This window comes from Leucoraja erinacea, chromosome 24, assembly GCF_028641065.1.
Source record: "Leucoraja erinacea ecotype New England chromosome 24, Leri_hhj_1, whole genome shotgun sequence".
Classification (NCBI taxonomy): domain Eukaryota; kingdom Metazoa; phylum Chordata; class Chondrichthyes; order Rajiformes; family Rajidae; genus Leucoraja; species Leucoraja erinaceus.
This window is the reverse complement of record NC_073400.1, coordinates 28,368,613-28,394,579: the sequence shown is the minus strand read 5'-3', so window position 1 is coordinate 28,394,579 and position 25,967 is coordinate 28,368,613. Positions and strand designations below refer to the sequence as shown.

General features: G+C 45.9%; 1 protein-coding gene across 1 annotated transcript in view; it reads left to right on the top strand.

Moving 5' to 3' along the window:
* The window catches only part of LOC129708864 (epidermal growth factor receptor kinase substrate 8-like protein 3), a 36,746-nt gene that overhangs the window by 5,020 nt on the left and 5,759 nt on the right, over positions 1–25,967 (top strand). Inside the window, exons 3-16 of the mRNA XM_055654902.1 lie at positions 3,295–3,371; positions 4,710–4,774; positions 6,265–6,423; positions 7,321–7,470; positions 8,719–8,789; positions 10,801–10,976; positions 11,065–11,114; positions 12,715–12,823; positions 15,310–15,377; positions 17,243–17,317; positions 18,814–18,962; positions 19,690–19,831; positions 21,600–21,640; positions 25,391–25,475. Coding sequence (XP_055510877.1) covers positions 3,295–3,371; positions 4,710–4,774; positions 6,265–6,423; positions 7,321–7,470; positions 8,719–8,789; positions 10,801–10,976; positions 11,065–11,114; positions 12,715–12,823; positions 15,310–15,377; positions 17,243–17,317; positions 18,814–18,962; positions 19,690–19,831; positions 21,600–21,640; positions 25,391–25,475 — 1,417 coding nt within the window. The remainder of the gene's footprint in view (positions 1–3,294; positions 3,372–4,709; positions 4,775–6,264; positions 6,424–7,320; positions 7,471–8,718; positions 8,790–10,800; positions 10,977–11,064; positions 11,115–12,714; positions 12,824–15,309; positions 15,378–17,242; positions 17,318–18,813; positions 18,963–19,689; positions 19,832–21,599; positions 21,641–25,390; positions 25,476–25,967) is intronic.

The following is a 25,967-nucleotide window of genomic DNA, read 5'->3' as shown; positions in this document are numbered from 1 at the left end:
GTCTATTGTCTACTGACAGTCATAAGAGTCAAACATAAGCCAACATTCAACATATATTTTTAACAATAGAGGAATGTAGCTAATTTATTCCAGTCGTCCCAACACTCAATCTTATGCTTTTTTGGGTGAAGTTGGTTGAGACCCACGTTCGATCCTAAGACATCTCCAGGTATAGACGCAAAATGCTGGAGTAACTCAGCGGGACAGCCAGCATCTCTGGGGAGAAGGAACGGGTGACGTTTTGGGTGGACACTGTTCTTCGACTGAGAGTCAGGGGAGAGGGAGACTGGAGATATGGATGGGTAAGGTGTGAAAACAACAGATCAAAGAAGATGGTGATCAGCGAAATGTAGAATGATTCATTGTTAGCTGGGGGGAAGGTGACGACGAGCCATATAATCAGTGATATTTAATCAGGAGGACCAATGAGAAACTGCTATCAGACTTTTCATAAGCTAAGAGCATAGTCCTGATCTTCCAATCTACCTCTTGCACTTTTTAAAATCTGCACTTTGTATATGTAGGATTATGTTAAGTTTTTAGTTAGTTTAGGAATACTTTGTAGAAACAGGCCCTTCAGCCTACCGAGTCCGCGCTGACCAGCGATCACCCCCGTACACTAGTTCTATCCTTGACACTAGCGACAATGTACAGAAGCCAATTAACCTACAAACCTGCACGTGTTTGGAATGTGGGAGGAAACCGGAGCACCCGGAGTAAACCCAGAGGGAGAACGTACAGACTGATTACAGACAGCACCTGTAGTCAGGATCGAACCCGGGTCTCTGGCGCTATGAGGCAGCAGCTCTACCCGCTGCCCCACCGTGCCGCACAAATACATCCTGTGCGCTGCTTCCTTTTTCAAGGTAAATTGTAATCAATATTTGCAAAATTTGCATAAACCACACCATCCTTAATTAGCTCATATTTTATGCTGCTGTTTTATGAGGGACATGCTGTTTGATAACATTGCTAGGCAACGCTTAATACTATTTACAGAGTTCAATTGACTTAAATTCTTGGATTAGGCTATCACTGAGAACAGTCTGACTGGTTAGCAAACAATTCACAGTCAGTCTTTGCAGCTAACGCAGCCACATCTACCGACAACAAAGAGCCTTTCATCAAAGGCTGGCCATAAAAAGGTCAGCTAATCAAAACGCTGACCTTTCACAACTCTTCCATCCATTTCGTGAAACCCCTGTATGAATATTCTGGATTAATCAAATTTAAATGGCAAATGTTATAAAATGACACGAGAAAAATATATTGATTTAATCAATGTATAAAGAGGACCCAGCGTGGGGGGGGGGGGGGGGGGGAGATTCAGATTCAGATTCTAACTTTATTGTCATTGTGCAGTGTACAGTACAGAGACAACGAAATGCAGTTAGCATCTCCCTGGAAGAGCGACATAGAATATGAGCAATAAATAAATATATTTACGTGCATACAGTCATAGTGGTGCAATTATTTTTTCCTGGTGGAAGGAGGGGGGGGGGGGGGGGGGGGGGAAGGGTGATTGGCAATAATCGAGGTACAGTGTTGAGTAGTGTAACAGCCGCTGGGAAGAAGCTGTTCCTGGACCTGCTGGTCCGGCAACGGAGAGACCTGTAGCGCCTCCCGGATGGTAGGAGGGTAAACAGTCTGTGGTTGGGGTGAGAGCAGTCCTTGACGATGCTGAGCGCCCTCCGCAGACAACACTTGCTTTGGACAGACTCAATGGAGGGGAGCGAGGAACCGGTGATGCGTTGGGCAATTTTCACCACCCTCTGCAGTGCTTTCCGGTCGGAGACAGAGCAGTTGCCATACCATACTGTGATACAGTTGGTAAGGATGCTCTCTATGGTGCAGCGGTAGAAGGGACAGGCAGCATCTCTGGAGAGAAGGACTGAGTGACGTTTTAGGTCGAGACCCTTCTTCAGACCGATAGTCAGGGGAGAGGGAGACAGATTTTTGGAAGGGTACAAAGAACATGTAAGGTGTGAAAAGAAGAGTTCAGAGCAGACTGTGATCAAGGAAATGTAGAATGTTTAAGAAGGAACTGCTGGAAAATCGAAGGTAGACAAAAATGCTGGAGAAACTCAGCGGGCGAGGCAGCATCTATGAGCAAAGGAAATAGGCGACATATTGTCTGAAGACGGGTCTCGACCCGAAACGTCGCCTTTTCCTTCGCTCCATGGATGCTGCCTCACCAGCTGAGTTTCTCCAGCATTTTTGTCTACCAAGGAAATGTAGAATGGTTCATTGTTGGACGAGGGGAAGGTCTTCTTCCTCTTCTTGCGAATGAAACATAAACCAAAGGAATAGTTAGATCTCAAGCCGGGTGTTGAGGAGCTGGGTTGTTGTCTCTGTTGGCGTCAATGTCTGCCAGGCCCTGAGCTCCATTTGGTGGGTGGCAGAGCGGGCACCCAGAGATGGCATGGTTGGCTGTCGTGGGGGAAGGTGACAATGAGGCGGACAAACAGTAAAATTAACCAGGAGGACAGTGAAACTGGTCAGGGAACTAGGGTGAGGGATGGAGAGAGGGAAAGCAAGGTTACAGTACCTGAAGTTAGAGAAGTCAATATTCATACCACTGGGTTGTAAGCTGCCCAAGAGAAAAACAAGAGAAATATGAGGTTTTGGGGGTGTCTCAAGAACGACAATTGAAGTTTCAAATGGATCTTTATTCGAAAGTTCAGTTTTCAGTACACAGGTCCTATAGACACGTCTGGCCACATCGGTGGTCAGCGCTGAACTAACGTGCGAACAAAACCGCGCGAAAACAAGTAGCCCCTCCCGAGTCACGTGACCGCGGCTTCCGAACGCCGGGTTCGATACCTGCGTGCGCCAGTAGGCAGGTATCAAGGTGCTGTTTCTCCAATTTGCGCTGGGCCTCACTCTGACAGCGGAGGAGGCCCAGAACAGAAAAGAACAGTGTGGGAATGGGAGGGGTAGTTTGTCAGCCAGGTGACCATGTAGGCCTCGGCGGACTGAGTTGTCGTGTTCAGCGAAATGATTGCCGAGCCTGCGCCTGGTCTCGCCAATATTTAGGAGTCCACATCTGGAACAGGGGACACTGTATTGAATGCTTTTGTGTATTTTGTCTGCACAAAGAAGGAATTTGACTGTGCCTAGTGACAATAAAGTATAAAGTGAATGTAATATATTCCAAAGGTACACAAAATTGCTGGAGAAACTCAGCGGGTGCAGCAGCATCTATGGAGCGAAGGAAATAGGCGACGTTCAGCATCTGCAGTTCCTTCTTGAACTTGTAATATATTTCTAAGCAGTTTCTTTTTCCGTTTCTAGTGGTAATCCACCTGAAAAACCTCTCTCCACTGGAACCCAAAGTATTGCCAACAGACCATCCGCAAAATCAATTTACCGTAAGTGATGGATTGAGAGTTATTGAGAGAGTGGCACACTTTATTGTAACGTTAATAAGTACCTTGTTTGTGGGGATCTTTCATTAATCTATAGCTCTAAGTTTTAGTGATTCAACTGTCACAACTATGAGTTGTTCTATTCCAATCACAAGTGCAACTTCATTCCCATTTCTTCCTGAGCTCACCGCCCACACCTATGAATGAATGAATGAATGGATTTTCACACAAAGGGTGGTGGGTGCATGGAACAAGCTGCCAGAGGAGGTAGTTGAGGCTGGGACTATCCCAACGTTTAAGAAACAGTTGGACAGGTACATGGATAGGACGGGTTTGGAGGGATATGGACCAAACGCAGGCAAGTGGGACTAGTGTAGCTGGGACATGTTGGCCAGTGTGGGCAAGTTGGGCCGAAGGGCCTGTTACATACTGTATCAGTCTATGAGTCTGTGACTTCAATGAATGAATGAAAGAATGAATGAGTGAATGAGACTTTATTGTCTTTGTTTTGCATGCACAAGGTATGCAAAGAGTCGCCACATAAAGGATACCAACAAAGTTACAGAGTATTCTATTTGGTCCCCAATGGTCATGCTTTGTTCCCGGCACCCCCCCCGACCTCTGACCTCCCGAGTGACCTCTGGCACCCGAGTGGCCTGTTCCCAATCACCAGCCCCTTCCCACACTCACAACCCAGAGATAAGACACATCACTATGCTACTTGGATGCCAACAGCTAGACTAGAGCTTCATTTATGTTTAGTGACTACCACTTGGAATTATTGAAATCATATTCTATGTCGCTCTTCCAGGGAGATGCTAACAATGGCAATTAAAGTTGAATCTGAATCTGAATCTGAATCACTTGTGTGGAATATCAGTACAGGCTTGGATATTGACCATGTAGAAACTCTGTAGAAACATGGAACTGCAGACGCCGGTTCACACAGAAGGACTGAAGAAGGGTCCCGACCCGAAACGCCACCTATCCATGTTCTCCAGAGGTGCTGCCTGACCCGCTGAGTGATTTTGGGCCCTACTATGTGTCAGCATAAGGCACAAAGTGCTGGGGTGACTCAGCAGGTCAGGCAGCATCTCTGGAGAACATGGACAGGTTCCAGTCCTGTCAAGTGTCCCCACAACTCAATCCTAGGTTCATTTTTGCAGCCCTTACTCTTCAAGGCATTCTGTTTGAGAAAGAACTGCAGATGCTGGAAAAATCGAAGATAGACAAAAAATGTTGGAGAGACTCAGCGGGTGAGGCAGCATCTATGGTCAAGACCCTTCTTCAGACTGATTCTTCAATGCATTGTAATCTCTCTCTTTCTCTCACTATTAACAGAGCAACGAAAAGCCTATACACAGACGCTTAACTCCCAAGATAAACTAATCCAACATCGTGTCGAGGTTTGTGCTATGAACATTTTTTTTCCTAATTGATGTTGTTTTTATAAGGGATTCAATACTATAACGTTGAGCAGGATATTTATTACTTTAACACTTGAAACTTACTGAAGAGTGATAGGCCTGGATGGAGTGGATGTGAAGAGGATTTCAACTAGTGGGAGAGTCTGGGACCAGAAGACAGCCTCAGAATAAAAGGAGGTCCCTTTAGGAAGGAGATGAGGACGAATGTCTTTAGTCAGAGGGTGGTGAATCTGTGGAATTCATTGCCACTGAAGGTTGTGGAGGCCAAGTCAGTCCCTAATTCTGGATTTACACGGTGTCAGGAGTTACGGGGAAAAGGCAGGAGAATGGGGTTAGGAGAGAGAGATAGATCAGCCATGATTGAATGGTGGAGTAGACTTGATGGGCCGAATGGCCTAATTCCCTTTCTACAATTTATGAACAAAGAAGGAATTTTTTAATGACTGTTTATTCGCTTATTTTATCCTACATTTTCCAAACTTAAACCTACCATTTAGGTAAACCCACGCACGTCACGGGAAGAGCATACAACTCCGTACAGACAGCACCCGTAATCTGTAGGTGCAGGAGTAGGCCATTCGGCCCTTCGAGCCAGCACCACTATTCAATGTGATCATGGCTGATCATCCCCAATCAGTACCCCGTTCTTGCCTTCTCCCCATATCCCCTGACTCTGCTATCTTTAAGAGCTCTATCAAGCTCTCTCTTGAAAGTATCCAGAGAACCGGCCTCCTGTTTTTGCTACTCCGTACCGTAGGAGTAGGATTCGGGACCCTGTCGACTGTAAGGTGGATAACCTCACATTTATCCACATTAAACTCCATCTGCCATGTATCTGCCCACTCGCCCAACCTGTCCAAGTCACCCTGCATTCTCATAGCATCCTTCTCACAGTTCACACTGCCACTCAGCTTTGTGTCATCTCCAAATTTGCTAATGTTACTTTGAATCCCTTCATCTAAATTATTGATGTATATATTCTATATTCTATGTCCTATGATATCACCAGTGAATCTTTGGAGAGAACATCTCTCTGAAAAGAGTTTATGTGTGTCTGAATGTTTAAGAAGGAACTGCAGATGCTGGAAAATCGAAAGTAGACAAAAGTGCTGGAGAAACTCAGCGGTTGCGGCAGCATCTATGGAGCAAAGGAAATAGGCAACGTTCCGGGCCAAAACCCTTCTTCTGACTTTTGTCTCACTACGAGTGTCCGAGGCTAGAACTAACGGTGCAATGAAATAGAGCTGTTCTCTCGTACCCCGAGATACAGTGAAAAGCTGTTTTTAACCTTAGAATATTTTTATTTACGATAAGTGCGGTAAGTTACAGTAGTACAAGCCACTTCTATCTGATTACATTTATTGTACCCCTTCATTTTTTAAGCTTTAAGGAAAGGTAGAAATAAAGAAAGTAAAGAAAGAGAGATAGAGTCAACTTTACAACAACTGTTTTCTGAATTTGATATACAGCACCTGATTACATGCGACCATAAGCTGAATGACAGGTTGACAGTGGAGCATTGCATCCAACAGCTGAAGAAGCTCGATGCTGTGGGCAGAGTCTGGGGACAGGGTATGTTCCTCCAGGTGAATAACGCTTCCTTCAAAATGGTGGACCTCGAGACCAAGGTAAGAATCCCGAGGGAAGAAGGGTCTCGACCCAAAACGTCACCAATTCCTTCTCTCCAGAGATGCTGCCTGACCCGATGAGTTACTCCAGCTTTTTGTGTTAAATCTAAGAATCCAGAGGAGACTTCTCCTTTGAGAAACCAACTTCTCAATGAGAGTATGAACGTTGATTTTTCTTATTTCAAGTACTCCCCCGCTAACTCTCTCTCTCCGCCCCTCCTCCACCCAAGGCCGTCCTGCCATTTTAATTTACAGTTTAGTTTATTGTCACGTGTACCGAGGTACAGCGAAAAGCCTTTGTTGCGTGCTAACCAGTCAGCGGAAAGACAATACGATTACAATCGAGCCATTCACAGTGTATAGATACATGATAAGGGAATAACGTTTAGTGCAAGATAAAGCCAGCAAAGTCTGATCAAGGATAGTCCAAGGGTCACCAATGAGGTAGATAGTAGCTCAGGGCCGCTCTCTGGTTGTTGGTAGGATGGTTCAGTTTCCTGGGAAGAAACTGTCCGTGAATCTGGAGAGTGTGCGTTTTCACACTTCCGCTGTCCATATCCATATATCCTTTAGTTATCACCCCTTCCACAGCCAACAATGGACCTATGGATGGACACAGAATGCTGGACTAACGGGTCAGGAGACTCTTCTTCAGACTTGAAGGTCTGGTCATCGTGTACGGTCATCGGTGATCAAGAGGTAGACATGTGAAAATGCTGGGAATACTCAGAAGTGTGAGAAACAGATTTATTGTTTCATCCTGAAGGGTCCCGACCCAAAACATCACTATCAATTTTCTCCAGAGATGATGCCAGACCAGCTGAGTTACACCAGCATTTTGTGTCTATGTACTGTTTCAGTTTGATATCAATATTGAACCTCTGGTTGTTTCTCCAGGATGAATTGGATAACATTCCCATTGATATGGTTCAAGACAGTCAGGCAATATTGGATAGCTGTGTGTACAACTCCATCCTGGCCGTCACCATCAGCAGCAAGCACGCGATGAAGTCCAGTATCTTCCTGTTCCAGTGTGACGAAGTCCCAGTGAGTCCGATAGTGGGAACGTTGTGGGAAGCAACAATGCCGCTCCAACAAGTAGCAGGCAAAAAAGGCAACAGTCTCACGCACACACACGCACACATGCAAGGACACACGCACACGTGATCGCACGCACACGTTCATGCATGCATGCACATATACGTGCGCACGCATGCACGGACACACACACACGCATACACACACACACATGCATGGATGCACACACACGTGCACACACGCACACTTGCACGCACGCATGCACATACACGTGCGCACGCATGCACGGACACACGCATACACAAACACATGCATGGATACACACGCACGCATGCACATACACGTGCGCGCGCATGCACGGACACACGCACACGCATACACGTATGGACGCACACTTAGACGCATGCACATACACGTGCGCACGCATGCACTGACACACGCATGCACACACGCATGCACACACACGCATGCACACACACACATGCATGGATGCACACTTGCACGCACGCATGCACATACACGTGCGCACGCATGCACGGACACTCGCATCCACACACATGCACACACGCATGCACGGACACTCGCATCCACACACATGCACGCACGCATGCACGGACACTCGCATCCACACGCATGCACGCATGCATGACACACACACACGCACACACACACATGAATGAACGGATGTAAGCATGGACAGAAAGAATGGGTGACGTTTTGGGTTCAGACCATTCGACAAGGGTCAAGGAGATGAGGAAATTCTTTGGGCAGAGTTTGGTGAATCTGTGGCATGTCATTGCCACTGAAGGCTGTGGAGGCCAAGTCGGCGGATATCTTTAAGGCATTCTTGATTAGTACGGGTGTTAGGGGTTGTGGGGAGAAGGCAGGAAAATGGGGTTAGGGGGGAGAGATAGATCAGCCATGATTGAATGGTGGAGTAGACGTGATGGGCCGAATGGCCTAATTCTGCTCCCATCACTTCTTCTTTCGTGTGGCGTGCACAGCCTAAAGTTGTTGGACAACTTGTTCTATTTGATCTTCTGTTTGTGCACGTCGAGTTGATTGCATTAGTCGAAACAGGGACCTGGGAATTAGTCGGACCACGTGAAGGTTGCAATCTTCCACCCCCTCCTATCACTTATGGACCTATGAGCCCTCGTGAGGAAGGAAATCAAAGCCAATCTGGACGCAACAAGTCCAAATGTTAGGATGTACTCGTGGGTCAACTTCACTGCCATATCTTTTTCCAATGAATAGGCTAATATCATACAGCACGATATGGAGAAGATGATAAAGAAGAGAGAACGGGGAATACAGGACATGTCCAGGTATGTATTTGGGACCAACTGCTTGAGGCGAAAGGTTATTATTGACTGTATCCTGGATCTTGTTCCTTGATGAAGCAATGAACCCAAAACGTCCAATGGGGCAATGTAGAGGTCCACGTGTTGTGTAAACGCGGGAGTTCGAGCATAGACCAACGACGGTTTGATAACAGAATGATTCAGCCCGCCACACCAATCCCTCTATGGAAAATCACAATGTGTGTCTAAAACTAAATCAGAGCTCTTTGTGAATCTTCTTCACCAAAGACATCAGGATTCAGACACCGAGTCTGAAGGGTCTCGACCCGAAACGTCACCTCTTCCTTCGCTCCATAGATGTTGCCTCACCCACTGAGTTTCTCCAGCACTTTTGTCTACCTAGGATTTAGTAAAAGATTAGATTAATAAGAAATAATAATAATTATTATAATAAGGGTGGCACAGTGGCACAGCGGTAGAATTAGTGCGCCACAGTGCCAGAGACTCCGGTTCAATCCTGACTATGGGTGCTGTCTGTACGGAGTTTGTACGTTCTCCCCATGACCTGCGTGGGTTTTCTACAGGTGCTCCGGTTTCCTCCCACACTCCAAAGACGTACAGGTTTGCAGATTAATTGGCTTGGTATAAATGTAAATTATACCTAGTGTGTGTAGGATAGTGTTAGTGTGCAGGGATCGCTGGTCAGCATGGACTCGATGGTCCGAAGGGCCTGTTTCCACATTGTATCTCTAAACTAAACGGAAATAATAATAATAATAATAATAATAATAATAATAATAATAATAATAATAATAATAATAATAATAATAATAATAATAATAATATTAATAATAATAATAATAATAATAATACGTTTTAGAACACACAGCTGGTTGCTATAAATTTGAACATATTCCTTGAAAGTTGTAAACGTCACCCATTCCTTCTCTCCAGAGATGCTGCCTGGCCCTTTGAGTTACTCCACCATTTTGTGTCTGTCTTGGGTTCAATTGTAATTTTAACAACAGTGAATTAAATGAATTATTGCAACATTGAAAATATACTGAACTCAGGATGGACTCATTGGATAAATCTTGGAAACAACATTGAATTGAGCTTTGTAACTTTTTTATTTGATTTTATGACCTATGATCCATAAATCTAAGTATAAAATAAATAAATTGCACATTATGGAGCCTCGCCTGATAATGGCCAGGCTATGTGCTTATCAAATCAATGCAAACTGAAAATCAAGCCTCAATTGAGTTATGGTAGGAGCAGGTTTTGGGGATATTACTGTCTCACCTGGTAATACAAAGACACGGCAAATGCAGGTTTATACCGAAGATAGGCACAAAATGCTGTAGCAAATCACCGGGTCAGGCAGCATCTCGGGAGAACATGGATAGGTGATGTTTCGGGTAGCGACCCTTCTTGAAGCTGATGTACATAAAATGCTGGAGTAACTCAACGAGTCAGGCAGCATCATTGAGAATGGAGGCGTAGCTGTCGAGTTGCTGCCTCACATTGCCAGAGACGGTTCTTCCCCGTAACCGCGTGGGCTTTCCCCGGGTGCTTCGGTTTCCTCTCACGCTCCAAAGACATGCGAGTTTGTTGGCTTGGTGTGATTGTAAATTGTCCCTAGTGTGTGTAGGTTAGTGTGCGGGGGTCGCTGGTCGGCGCGGACTCGGTGAACCGAAGGATCTATTTCCGCGCTGTACCTCTAAACTAAACTAAAGGTGACGTATTTTGAAACATCACCCCACCCCTGTTCTTCAGAGATGCTGCCTGGCCCGTTGAGTTACTCCAGCACTTTGTGCGTGTCAGCTGGCTTCATGATAGAACAAATCATAAGGTCATAAGTGATAGGAGTAGAATTAGGCCATTCAGTCCGTCAAGTCTACTCAGCCATTCAATCATGGCTAATCTATCTCTCATTCCGAACCCCATTCTCCTGCCTTCTCCCCGTAACCCCTGACACCCGTACTGATCAGCTGTTGACGATTGCTGTTTTTCTTTCTGATAACTGTTTCAGAAGCTCGCCCGAAAATCGAATCTCCGAGCACTCTCAGGCACCTTATGCGAGGCGTCCAGTTCTACCACCCGCTCCAAATAGATCACCTCTCCCAGACTATGATAACAATGTGGAGACTACAATATCAGAGCATGGAAGCTGGACAGAGCAAACGTCAAGGGCATCGTCTGCATTAGGTACAGGGTGTAACGCAATCAATTGCATCTCTGTTAATCAGCAATGTCTTGAGATCTTTAACTGGTTCATTGTGAACTCTCCCTGTAGGTTCAGTGTCCAGCTATGACCTGGCAGCTTTGACCACAATAAGAAATCAGGTGAGTATTTTTGAAGTCTATGTTCGTATTTAAGTGGTAAAAGCAGAATTAAGCCATGCGGTCCCATCAAGTCTGCTCCGCCATTCAATCATGGCTGATCTATCTCTCCCTCCTCACCCCATTCCCCTGCCTTCTCCCTGTGACATCTGACACCCGTACTAATCAAGAATCTTTCTATCTACGCCTTAAAGATATCCATTGACCTGGCCTCCACAGCCTTCTGTGGCAATGAGTTCACCAACCCTTCCAGCAGTTTTAATCCCAAGGTTTACTTCTGCAGGGGACATTATTTTTCGATATACAGATGGCATGCTAAGTTGTTGAGATATATACCTTGAAGCAAGGATGTCCTTCCTTAAATTGACCAAAACTGCACACAATACTCCAGGTGCAGTCTCATCAGGGCCCTGTACAACTGCAGAAGGACCTATTTACTCCTATACTCAAATCCTCTTGTTATGAAGGCCAACATGCCATTAATTTTCTTCACTGCCTGATGTACCTGCATGTTTACTTTAAGTGATGGGTGTACAAGGACACCCAGGTCTCGTTGCACTTCCCTTTTTCCAAATCTGACACCATTGAGATAATAATCTGCCTCCTTGTTCTTGCCACCAAAGTGTATAACCTCACATTTATCCACATTATACTGCATCTGCCATGCATCTGCCCACTCACTCAACCTGCCCAAGCACCCTGCAACCTCCTAGCATACTCTTTGCCCTAGCACACTGCCACCCATCTATTTGTCATCTGCAAATTTGCAAGTATTACTTTTAATCATCTAAATCTAGTGTTAGTATACAGGGTAAAGTTTGCACATTCAATCTCTAAACTAAACTAAATTAAAGATTGAGATGAATGCACATTGACTTAAAAAGCTAACACCTTTTCTATTTTGACATACGTTGGTGAGGCTGCATTTAGAGCATTGTGGTCATTTCAGGGCATCATGTTATAGAAAAGATGTTGTCAAGCTGGAAAGGGTACAGAGAAGATTTACAAGGATGTTGCCAGGGCTAGAGGGTCTGAGCTATAGGGAGAGGTTGAGTAGGCTGGGACTCTATTCCTTGGAGCGCAGGAGGATGAGGGATGATCTTATAGAGGTGTACAAAATCATGAGAGGAATAGATCGGGTAGATGCACAGATTCTCTTGCCCAGAATAGGGGAATCGAGGACCAGAGGACCTAGGTTTAAGGTGAAGGGGAAAAGATTTAATAGGAATCTGAGGTATAACTCTTTTACACAAAGGGTGGTGGGTGTGTGCAACGAGCTGCCAGAGGGGGTAGTTGAGGCTGGGACTATCCCAACATTTAAGAAACAGTTAGACAGGTACATGGATAGGGCAGGTTTGGAGGGATATGGACCAAACGCAGGCAGGTGGACTAGTGTAGCTGGGACATGCTGGCCGGTGTGGGCAAGTTGGGCCGAATGGCCTGTTTCCACACTGTATCACTCTATGACTCCACATGCTGCCTGACTTGTTGAGTATTTCCAGCAGTTTCAACATTTTATACAATTACAATCCACCCATTGTTTAAATTGAATAACTCTGAATGAGGTTGCAGCCTCAGATGTGTTCTCTTTCTGTTCTGACAGGACATCCTCAATCATCTCATAGACGACATTGAACTCTTTATGGAGAAGGTTCAAGAAGCCGTTGCCTCCAATCCTCAGCTGAAGAAAAATAAATATAAAAAGTTTAAAGGTAATAAATAGCCCGCAACAAATTGGAGACGCAAGGAACTGCAGGTGCTGGGGTGGTGAACACAAATGGCTGGAGGAACTCAGCGGGTTAGGCAGCATCTACGGAGGGAAACTGACAGGCGACATTTCAGTTTGGCACCCTTCTTCGGTCTGGCTGAAGTCCGAGTTAAGTTTAGTTTGGATTAGTTTAGAGATACAGCGTGGACACAGGCCCTTCGGCCCACCAAGACCAGGCCTGAACCCGGGTTGGATCTTGACTACGAGTGCTATCTGTGTGGCGTTTGCACGTTCTCCCTGTGACCACGTGTGTTTTCGGTTTCTCCCCACAATTCAAAGACGTGCAGGGTTATAGGTTAATTGGCTTCTATAAATTGTCCCAAGTGTGTCGGAGAGAACTAGTGATAGAGTGATACAATGTGGAAACAGGCCCTTCCGCCCAACTCCCCCATACCGGCCAACAACGTCCCAGCTACGCTAGTCACACCTGCCGGTGCTTAGTCCATATCCCTCCAAACCTGTCCTATCCATGTACCTGTACAACTGTTTCTTAAGTGATGGAATAATTTAGCCTCAACTACCTCCTCTGGCAGCTCGTTCCATTCACCCACCACCCCTTGTGTGAAAAGGGTACCCCTCGGATTCCTATTAAATCTTTTCCCCTTCACCTTGAACCTATGTCCTCTGGTCCTCGATTCCCCTGCTCTGGGTAAAAGATTCTGTGCATCTACCCGATCTATTCCTCTCATGATTTTGTATACCTCTATAAGATCTCCCCTCATCCTCCTGCGCTCCATGGAATAGAGACCCAGCCTACTCAACCTCTCCCTATAGCTCACACCCTCTAGTAATGGCAACATCCTCGTAAATCTTTTCTGAACCTTTTCAAGCTTGACAATATCTTTCCAACAACACGGTGCCCAGAACTGAACACAATATTCTAAATGCGGTCTCACCAACGTCTTATACAACTGCAACATGACCGCCCAACTTCTATACTCAATACTCTGACTGATGAAGGCCAAAATGCCAAAGTGCCAAAAGCCTTTTTGACCACCTTATCTACCTGCGACTCGACCTTCAAGGAACCATGCCTCTGCTCTGCAATGCTACCCAGAGGCCTACAATTTACTGTGTAGGTACTGCCCATGTTCGACGTCCCAAAATGCAACACCTCACACTTCTCTGTATTAAATTCCATCAACAATTCCTCCGCCCACCTGGCCAATTGATCCAGATCCTGCTGCAATCGTTCACAACCATCTTCACTGTCTGCAAAACGACTAACTTTTGTATCATCAGCAAACTTGCTAATCTTACCCTGTATGTTCTCATCCAAAGTATATTGGTGACCATTGGTCGGCTCAGGTGAGATACAGCACAGAAACAGGCCCTTCGGCCCACCGAGTCCACACCGACCAGAGATACTCGCTCACTAACACTACCCTACACACACTGGGGACAATTTACACTTACACCAAGCCAATTAACCTACAAACCTGTACATCTTTGGAATGTGGGAGGAAACCGAAGATCTCGGAGAAATCCCACACGGTCACGGGGAGAACGTACAAACTCGGTCCAGACAGCACCCGTAGTCGGGATCGAACCCGGGCCTCTGGCGCTGTAAGCGCTGTAAGGCAGCAACTCTACCGCTGCGCCACTGTGCCGAGCTCTGCCTACTATTTTTGCATCATAATGCTATAGTTAGTTTCCCAACCAACTCAGGAGCAGGGATGTGTGTAAATAATCCACAATTCATTCATGACTGCTGACCAATTAAAACATGATTGCTCACACCTTCCTTCCAATGTAAATCCAGTCATTTAGTTCTCTTTCTCAATGAGTAAATCTCATTTCCGTCCTCACGTCCCTGCAGATTAGCTTGAAGTGTGTCAGCGAATGTAAAAAATAACGTTTTAAGCTAGAGTTAAATTTTGGAAGTGGTTTTGCTGCTGAACAATTAACCAGGGGCCTGAACCATTGATCCAGGTAAATTAATTCTAATCCATTCTCGGGGGATGGGGAATTTCAATTGAAATGGTCGAATGCATCTTCAAAGCAAAATTCCTGTTAGTATAATCTCAGTTCATTCATCTCGCCCACAAAAAAGAAATATTTTGTCTATGAGCAAACAAAACTTAAACTGCTGGAGGAACTCAGCAGGTCAGGCAGCATCTGTGTAGGGAATGGACTGACGATGTTTCAGACAGTAACCTTTCTTCAGATTAAACATCAGTCTGAAGAAGGGTCTCGACCCGAAACGTCGCCTATTCCTTCTCTCCATAGAGGCTGCCTCACCTGCTGAGTTTCTCCAGCATTTTTTGTCTGCCTGAGGACTAATGTAGGATTGGTATAAATGGGCGGTGGATGGTCCTCATGGATTCGATGGGCTGAAGGGCCTGTTAACGTGCTGCCTCCTCCATTACTCTGGTACCGCCAACTTACAATTCTTCTCTAACCAGGTTTTCTGCGTGCATTTCTCTCCAGATTTACTGCCTCCAGAGACAGAGTACACGGAATGCCTGCAGAAGATAAAATATGTCTTTAATTTGCTGGTGAGTGCAATGGTGGAGAAGGAATAGGCCTCCCTGTCACTGTGAATGAAGGGCGGGAAAATCAATCTTTGACCAAGCACATTTAAACATTGTGAAGTGACTTTGAAGGGATGTTTACAGATGACCGAACAAGAGGTTACAGCTCATAATAAACAGGAATTGAGTTGGAATCATTGGGTCATTTTCACATTGGTAGACTGTGGGATCGGCACGAGGCTAATAATTTATCTGTGTGGAAAGGAACTGCAGATGTTTGTTTATACTGAAAATATACACAAAGTGCTGGAGTAACTCTGGGCCAGCCAGCATCTCTGGAGAAAAATTGATGCATGTTGTTTCAGATTGGGGGAACACTTAAATGTCATAGAGTCTTATGCCCCTGTCCCACTTAGGAAACCTGAACGGAAACCTCTGGAGACTTTGCGCCCCACCCAAGGTTTCCGTGCGGTTCCCGGAGGTTTTTGTCAGTCTCCCTACCTGCTTCCACTGCCTGCAACCTCCGGCAACCACCTGCAACCTCTGGGAACCTCACGGAAAGCTTGGGTGCGGCGCAAAGTCTCCAGAGGTTTCTGTTCAGGTTTCCTAAGTGGGACAGAGGCATTACAGAGTAGAAACAAGCCCTTCAGCCCAACTTACCTACACCAGTCCCACCTGGCCAACATGTCCCAGTTACGCTAGTCCCACCTGCCTGCATTTGGCCCATATCCCGCCTAAGCCCATCCTATCCATGTGCCTGTATAATTGTTTCTTAAATGTTGGGATGGTCCCCGCCTCAACTACCTCCTCTGGTAGCTCGTTCCATACACACATGTTGTGATGTGTACTGAGATGCAGTAAAAAAAAACCTCCAACTGCTTCCATAAATAAACTTTATTCAGAATATAAAACATATACAAAATTAGATCAGTGCAAAAACTCTTCTGCCAATCTCAGCGTTTATACATTCATTAGAGTTCAATCCTGACTACTGGTGCTGTCTGTGCGGAGTTTGCACCTCGTGTTTTTGTTGGGGTGCTCCGGCTCCCTCCCACACTCCAAACACGCACAAGTTTGTAGGTTAATTGGCTGGGTATAAATGTATAAATGTGAAATTGTCCCTCGTGTGAGTCAGGGTAGTTAATGTGCAGGGATCGCTGGTCGCTGCTGACTCAGTGGGCCGAAGGGCCAGTTTCCATGGTGTATCTCTAAATTAAACTAAACTAAACTAAACTAAACTAAACTTACCGACAATGTATTTTCTTATTATCAAGTTAACTGTAAATATAACAGTAAATGGAGATCATATCACCTTTAGGCACCAGCAGTTTAATCAAGAACAATGGATAGAAACATAGATAGGAACATAGAAACATAGAAAATAGGTGCAGGAGGAGGTCATTCGGCCCTTCAAGCCAGCACCGCCATCCATTGTGATCATGGCTGATCGTCCCAAATCAATAACCCGTGCCTGCCTTCTCCCCATATCCCTTGATTCCACCAGCCCAGAGAGTTCTATCTAATTCTCTGGTAAATCCATCCAGTGACTTGGCCTCCACTGCCCTTTGTGGCAGGGAATTCCACAATAGGTTTGGAGGGATATGGGCCAACCCACAGGCAGGTGGGACTAGTGTAGCTGTGACATGTTGACTGGTGTGGGCAACTTGGGCCGAAGGGCCTGCTTCCACACTGTTTCGCTCAATGACTCTAATACATTAGTCACAAGGTGTCCGTAGGATACTTTGATGTACTGGGGCAGCTGTGTTTTGAGTGTGTGGTAGGATAGGAGACAGCTGGTTGGGTTTTGGTTCTGGTGGCACCCATGATTGCAATGTACTGTTGATCACTGATATTGCAAGAGTTGATGATGAATTCACTTTCTTCCTCAGGCTACGTTAGAGCTACAACTTGAACAACCAAGTGCCGCTGACATAGCACACGTAATATTCCAGAATCTCCAGTATGTAAGTTGATGCTTGCTATCTCGCTTTGAATAAACCACAACTCCACTGGGATCTTTAGACTTTAGGCTTTAGAGATACAGCGCTGAAACAGGCCCCTTTGGCCCACCGAGTCCGCGCCGGCCAGCGATCCCCGTACGCTAGCACTACCCTAGGCAGACGAGGGACAATTTACAATTGTTACCGAAGCCAATTAACGCACGAACCTGCATGTCTTTGCAATGTGGGAGGTAACCAGAGCACCCGGAGAAAACCCACGTGGTCACGGGGAGTGCGTACAAACTCTGCACAGAGAGCACCCGTAGTCATGATCGAACACGGGTGTTTGGAAATGTAATGCAGCAACTCTACCGTTGCACCGTGCAGCTCTTATTGCATGTGAGTAATGCCCCTGTCCCACTTAGGAAACCCGAACGGAAACCTCTGGAGACCTTGCGCCCCACCCAAGGTTTCCGTGCGCTTCCCGGAGGTTTTTGTCACTCTCCCTAATGGTCGAAAGTGGTTTCCGCGTAGTCGAGGCTTTTTCTAAGTTCCAGCGATCATTTCAAAAAACTCAAAACCGGCCTCGACTAAAAATAGGTTGCCGTTTTAAAAATCAGCAATTTTATAGTCGAAGCCGGTTGCGATGCTGGTTGAAGGGGGTTGCCGGAGGTTGCGGGGAGTGGAAGGTAACACCTCCCTGGTGGAATCAAACTGGGTGGAAAAAAAAGGTTAATATTAACATAAGCATGTGACTTCTGTCACTCCTGGGCATGCTCAATCATAGTTGCAGAGTTCTTTTAGCAGAGAAAAGTTTTTTTTTCTTACAATAAAAGCCTCCCAGGTTTAAAAAAAAAATCATTCTGAACCATGAGAGCAGGGAAGGAACAGGTTAGGTGGATGTTACTAAAAGTACATCTACTGCTGTCAGCAGCAGCTTCATCAGCCTTTCAAGAAAGGCAGAAGGGAAAGCACAAGGGTGAAGGGGAAGCAGCAGAAGAGGTGTCAGTGGGTGAAGCCCTTCTTGCAAAGAAGATTGATGCTTGGACAGTATGACAACCTGATGAATGTGATGCAAGAGGAGGATTTGTCTGCATTTAAAAACCTTCTACGAATATAGGTCTCCATTTTTTCCAGCAGGGGACCCACAGTTTCCTTCAGCTCATTAAACAGCTCAGGTGTGATTCATAGAAAGTTTTTAAGAATAAGGGGTAAGCCATTTAGAACGGAGATGAGGGAAAACCTTTTCACACAGAGGGTTGTGAATCTGTGGAATGCTCTGCCTCAGAAGGCAGTGGAGGCAAATTCTCTGGATGCTTTCAAGAGAGAGCTGGATAGGGCTCTTAAAGATAGCGGAGTCAGGCAAATGGGGAAAAGGCAGGAACGTGATACTGAGTGTGGATGATCAACCATGATCACAGCGAATAGCGGTGCTGGCTCGAAGCGCTGAATTGCCTACACCTGCACCTATTGTCTATTGTTCTTGCGTAGCAAAGATCCACCTGTTTCTCTTTCCTCAGATGCTGGAACACGTTCCGGATAAGCATCTGGCAAAGGATGTGGTTATCCCGTTACTGACACCGGAAGCCATAGAATTCTTGACTTCAAACGCAAGTACGGATGAGAGAAAGACCTGGAAGGCTCTGGGAAGCGCGTGGCTCACTGTCAGGTTCGTGAAAGCCCCGTGATTGTTCAACGTCAAATGTCCATTTTTCTCCAGAGTTGTTGCCTGGCCCGCTGAGTTACTCCAAAACTCTGTGCTATAAACCAACATCTACAGTTCTTTCTTATAGCATTCTGGTTTAAACCCTTTCTGCACCCTCTCCAAAGCAACTTCGTCAGGAGAGTCAATTGTGTTTTATTGTCATGTGTCCCAGATAGAATAATGAAATTCTTACTTGCTGCAGCACAACAGGATATGTAATCAGAATGAATAATTTAAACAAAAACTGGAAAAAAAAAGAAAAAAACAGTAACAGTGCAGTAATAATAATAATAGTCTATTGTAGTTCATAGTTTATGAGGATGTCGTGTTTAATAGCCTGATGGCTGTGGGGAAGCAGCTTTTCCTAAACCTGGATGTTACAGTTCTCAGGCTCCTGTACCTTCTTCCCAATGGCAACGGAGAGATGAGTGTGTGGCCAGGATGGTGTGGGTTTCTGATGATGCTGGCTGCCTTTTTGAGTCAGCGACTACGATAGATCCCTTCGATGGTGGGGAGGTCAAGGCCGGTGATGGACTGGGCAGTGTTTACAACATTTTGCAGTTTTTGCAGTCTTTTCCGCTCCTTATTCAAGAGCATACCAATAAGATATGATTGACCCATATGCTTCACTCCCCACAGATGCTGAGTATTTCCAATGCATTTCTAAGACGTTATTGTGTTTTAAATGCAGATCAAGGTGGCCAAACGGTGAAGATTTGGAACAATACAATCCAACATTTTCGGACGGTTGGGTTCTTCCTCCACAGCCTTCTCAACAACATCTACCTCCCAATCAACTCATGAGCAATGAAGGAGAGCATCCAACAAAGCAGGTACCACTTGTTCAAGATATTCAGCAGCGCACTGGTGCTTGATCCAATTGCTGGAGTGTGGGTGGAAACCAGAGCACCCAGAGAAAACCCACGCAGGTCAGCGGAAGAACGTACAAAGTCCGTACAGACAGCTACCCGTAGTCAGGATCGAACCTGGGACCCTGGCGCTGTGAGGCAGCGATGCCACTGCTGCACCACCGTGCCGCCCCAAACTGAGACACTCTGGCCAGTGAATTAGCTGCTGTAAAATATGATATGATACGACAGAACTTTATATATCCCAGGAACGAAATTAGTCTGCCAACAGTCATAAGACACAGCAAGGTACGAGTGGACGTGCCTGAGTACGAGCAGGTGACGAGGGGAAAATCTGAAGAAGGGTCCCGGCCCGAAATGTAACTTGCCCATTCCCTCCACAGATGAAAGGTCAGAATAGAGTGGATGTGGAGAGGATGTTTCTAGTGGGAGAGTCTAGGATCAGAGGTCAGAGCCTCAGAATAAAAGGACGTACCTTTATGAAATAGAAGACGAGGAATTTCTTCAGTTAGAATTTCTTCAGTTAGAATTTTAGTAAAATTGTAAATTGTCATTAACTGTCACTGTATGTCATGTTGTTACTTGTGGGCGGAGCACAAAGGCAAATTCCTTGTATGTGAATACTTGGCCAATAAACTTATTCAATTTCATTTCATTTCAAGTCAATGGATAATTTTTAAGGCAAAGATTGATAGATTCTGGATTCATACGGGTGTCAGGGATTATGGGGAGAAGGCAGGAGAAAGGGGTTGAGAGGGAAAGATAAATCAGCCATGATTGAATGGTGGAGTAGGCTTGATGGGCCGAATGGCCTAATTATGGTCCCATCACTGACCTACTGAGTTACTCCAGGACTGTTGTGTTTTGTTTGAGAAATATGTTGCTGGCTGATGTTCCTCTTTATCTGCATTAGTTATGAAATGTAATATTTAATAATTGTAAAAAACAAGTGTAAAACCTTATTGGCAAGCTGCCCTCTTGTGGCAGTCTGTTGTATTGTTGAAGGCAATCCTTCACTGCAGGAACTTCCATTAATAGCAAAAGTCAAGTCAAGAGTGTTTAATTGTCATATGTGTTGACAACGGAACAATGAAATTCTTAAATTAAAATGGGGCGCCACGGTGGCGCAGCGGTAAAGTTGCTGCCTTACAGCGCCAGAGACCCGGTTTTCGATCCTGACTACGGGTGCTGTCTGTACGTAGCTAGTACGTCCTCCCTGGGACTGCGTGGGTTTTCACCAGGTGCTCTGGTTTCCTCCCATACTCCAAAGACGTACGGGTTTGTAGTTTAATTGGCTTTGTTAAAATTGTAAATTGTTCCTAGTGTGTGCAGGATAGTGTTAGTGTACGGGGATCGCTGGTTGGCGCGGACCTGGTGGTCCGAAGGGCCTGTTTCCGCGCTGTACCTCTATCCCTAAAGTCTGGTTGGACTTTTTCCTTGGATGTGCGGTAGAGCAATGGATATGGGCTGTAGTCCCAGTTCAAGGTGAATAAATACATCATTGTTCAGTACTTTATTATAAACGTCCAAGCTATGGCTTTTTCTATCGATGTACGGAAACCCAATTATTACTTCTATGTAAAGCACATTGGTTCCAACGCGAGTTGATTTAAACGTGCTATAGAAATAAAACTTACTTACTTACTTACATAAAAAAAGATGAAATCACAATTGCATTTGGACTTCACCTTGCTTACACTTCATGGAAGTCTTCTGTGCATTTCCTTGGCAGGAGGGCGATGGTACTCGGCAAGACAGTGACCGATTCGAGAGGTGAGTGCGATACCAAAGCCCATTACAAACAAGGACGACACCTCAAGAGGACACAAAGTGCTGGAGTAACTCAGCAGGACAGGCAGCATCTCTGGAGAACATGGGTAGGCGACGTTTCAGGTCGAGACCCTTCCTCAGACGGATTCGACCCGAAACATCACCGATCCATGTTCTCCAGAGATTCTGCCTGACCTGCTGGGTCTCTCACCTCTAGTTTAGTTTAGTTTACTTTATTGTCACATGTACAGTGAAAGGGATGGGCCCAACGTAAGTGATGGAACCAAAATCAGACCATTCGGCCCATCAAACCTACTCCACCATTCAATAATGGCTGATTTATCTTTCCCTCTCAACCCCTTCTCCCTATAACTCCTGTATTGCTGCGTGCTAACCAGTCAGCAGAAAGTCAATACATGATTACAATCAAGCCAGTTACAGTGTATAGATACTGTACATGATACAGGAATAACAGTTAGGGCCAGGTAAATCCAGCAAAGTCAGATCAGGGAGAGTCTGAGGGTCACCAATGAGGTAGCTAGTAGTTCAACACTGCTCTCTGGTTGTGGTAGGTGGTGACCAGTCACACCATGGTCACTCCCTCTTCTCCCCTCTCCCATCAGGCAAAAGGTATAGAAGTGTGAAGACACACACCACCAGATTCAGGAACAGTTTCTACCCAGCTGTTGTTAGGCAATTAAGTGACCAGGGTGCGACTCGTCCTTGATTATGCTGCTGGCCTTGCCAAGGCAGCGTGAGGCGAGATACTCCAGCACCTTGTCCCCTTTTGTATGTTATCCAGCATCTGCAGACAGTTCCCTGCCTCCACAGGAAGACCACTCAGGCCACTTTGACCACCGAGGTGTGCGTTTTCACACTTCTGTACTTCTGGCCTGATGGGAGAGGGGAGAAGAGGGAGTGGCCCGGGGCGAGACTGGTCCTTGATTTATGCCGAGGCAATTTGACTGCACCTTCTCTGGAGTTTAAAAGAATGAGAAGAAATCTCACTGGAACTCACAAATTTCTTACAGAGCTCGACAGGTTGAATACGTGGAGAATGTAATACAGGGAGAATGCGCAGAGAAAAGCTAACCAGCCAACGGAATGACTATACATGATTACAGTCGAGACATCCACAGTGTACAGATACATGGGAAAGGGATTAACGTCCAGTGCAAGAAAGGGTCCAGTGAAGTCGATCAGTGAAGGGGATCGCTGGTCGGTGCGGACTCAGTAGGCCACACTAACACTGCCCTACACACACGAGGGATAATTTACACTTGTACCAAGCCAGTTAACCTACAAACCTGTGCGTCTTTGGAGTGTGTGGGAGGGAACTGGAGATCTCGGGAGGAAACCCACGCAGGTCACGGGGAGAACGTACAAACTCCGGACAGACAGTATCTGTAGTCGGGATCGAACACGGGTCTCCGGCATTGCTTCGCTGTAAGGCTGCGCTGCGCCACCGTGCTGCCACTCCTTGTGGAAGGAGTGTTTGTGGAAGAGGAGAAGTACATGCTGGGATCAAGTCACTAACAGGACAACACAGCAACACAACTCCTCACAGCTCCAGCCATCAGCATTCAACACTTTACCCTTTGTTACTGCTAGTTACTGCATGGGTTTCCTGAGATCCTCCAGTCCCTTCCCGCTCAGTTTAATTTTTTTAGTTTTAGAGATACAGCGCAGAACATAGAAACATAGAAACATAGAAATTAGGTGCAGGAGTAGGCCATTCGGCCCTTCGAGCCTGCACCGCCATTCAATATGATCATGGCTGATCATCCAACTCAGTATCCCGTACCTGCCCTCTCTCCATACCCCCTGATCCCCTTAGCCACAAGGGCCACATCTAACTCCCTCTTAAATATAGCCAATGAACTGGCCTCAACTACCCTCTGTGGCAGAGAGTTCCAGAGATTCACCACTCTCGGTGTGAAAAAAGTTCTTCTCATCTTGGTTTTAAAGGATTTCCCCCCTTATCCTTAAGCTGTGACCCCTTGTCCTGGACTTCCCTAACATCGGGAACAATCTTCCTGCATCTAGCCTGTCCAACCCCTTAAGAATTTTGTAAGTTTCTATAAGATCCCCTCTCAATCTCAATTCTAGACCAAACCTCTATCCAGTCTTTCTTTTAAGACAGTACAAACCTGGTGAACCGTCTCTGCAGTCCCTTTGGGCAATACTCCAGGTTTCTATACAAACCGAACAGTCTCACCAAACCCTGTACAACATGCAGTAGGTCCCCCCTGGTGGATACTCAATCCTTTGCATGATAAGATCTAACACCTTCAGATTCTTTACCAAACCTGCTGCAATCCTCCCTTCACATGGTGGTGTCACCATGACCCTCCAGTGGCCTCCTCTGCAGTGAACCCTTTCCCATATCCATCCTTTTGCAAATGGACAGGATAGTCTTTTACTCCCATTTGCAACTGAAAGCCATACCATTCGCTTTCTTTACTGCCTGCTGCACCTGCATGCCTACCTTCAATGACTGGTGTACCATGACACCCAGGTCTCGCTGCATCTCCCCCTTTCCCAATCGGCCACCATTTAGATAATAGTCTGCTTTCCCGTTTTTGCCACCAAAATGGGGATAACCTACATTTATCCACATTATACTGCATCTGCCAAACATTTGCCCACTCACCCAGCCTATCCAAGTCACCTTGCAGTCTCCTAGCATCCTCCTCACAGCTAACACTGCCCCCCAGCTTAGTGTCATCCGCAAACCTGGAGATATTGCCTTCAATTCCCTCATCCAGATCATTAATATATATTGTAAATAGCTGGGGTCCCAGCACTGAGCCTTGCGGTACCCCACTAGTCACTGCCTGCCATTGTGAAAAGGACCCGTTTACTCCTACTCTTTGCTTCCTGTTTGCCAGCCAGTTCTCTATCATATCAATACTGAACCCCCAATGCCGTGTGCTTTAAGTTTGTACCAGGCCCTCCGATCCACTCCGAAGAACCAGGCCCTCCGATCCACTCCATACACTAACACTATCCTACGCACACTAGGTACAATTTGCTATGTCCACTGTAAACTGCTGCTCCTTTAAGCGAATGGTGGAACTGATGAGAGTCTAGGTTACAAGGGAAATGAGTGGGATGAGCGGGATTGCTTTACGAGCTGGCAGAGACTAAATGGGTAGATTGGCCTCTTATCTCCTTTGTAAAGGTCTTTATTCTCTGGAGCGCAGAAGGTTAAGGGGGGACCTGATAGAGGTCTTTAAAATGATGAGAGGGATAGACAGAGTTGATGTGGATAAGCTTTTCCCTTTGAGAATAGGGAAGATTCAAACAAGAGGACATGACTTCAGAATTAAGGGACAGAAGTTTAGGGGTAACGTGAGGGGGAACTTCTTTACTCAGAGAGTGGTAGCGGTGTGGAATGAGCTTCCAGTGGAAGTGGTGGAGGCAGGTTTGTTGGTATCATTTAAAAATAAATTGGATAGGCATATGGATGAGAAGGGAATGGAGGGTTATGGTATGAGTGCAGGCAGGTGGGACTAAGGGAAAAAAAGTTGTTCGGCACGGACTTGTAGGGCCGAGATGGCCTGTTTCCGTGCTGTAATTGTTATATGGTTATATGATTAATGGTGACGTGGGAACTGATCCCATTCTGTTCCAAAGACAGACACAAAATGCTGCAGTAACTCAGCGGGACAGGCAGCATCTCTGGATGGAAGGGATGGGTGACGTTTCGTGTCGGGAACCTTCTTCTTTCTGACTGTTTTGTTCCAACAGGTCACAGAAGTTTGCCAAGGTAATCTATGATTTCAAGAAACGGAATTCCAAGGAGCTCACCGTGACAGTGGGAGATGTTCTGGAGGTAGGAATTGTCCACTCTGCACACTTATAATAGTAAAATAGCATCGACCTGGAGACACTGGATAAGGTGACAACATTTACAAAGATCCAAGCATAACCGTAGCATGAACCTCATTCCTCTCCAGTTTCCTAAAATGTCATGGCCTACATTTAGGGTGGCATAGTAGAGCAGCGGTAGATTTGGGGTCCATTAGCACATGAGACCCAGGTTCGATCCTGACTACGGGTGGTGTCTTTATAGAGTTATTCGGTCTCCCTGTGACCACGTGGGTTTTCTCTGGATGCTCTGGTTTCCTCCCCAGACCTGCAGGTTTGGAGGTTATTTGGCTTCTGTAAATTGCCCCTAGAGTGTAGGATCGAACTGGTGTGAGCGGGCGATCGCTGGTCGGAGCAGACTTGGTGGCCAGAAGGCACTGCCTCAACGCTGTAGCTCTAAAGGAAATCTAAAAAGTCCTCAACCCGAACCGCCACCTACTCCTTTTCTCCAGAGATG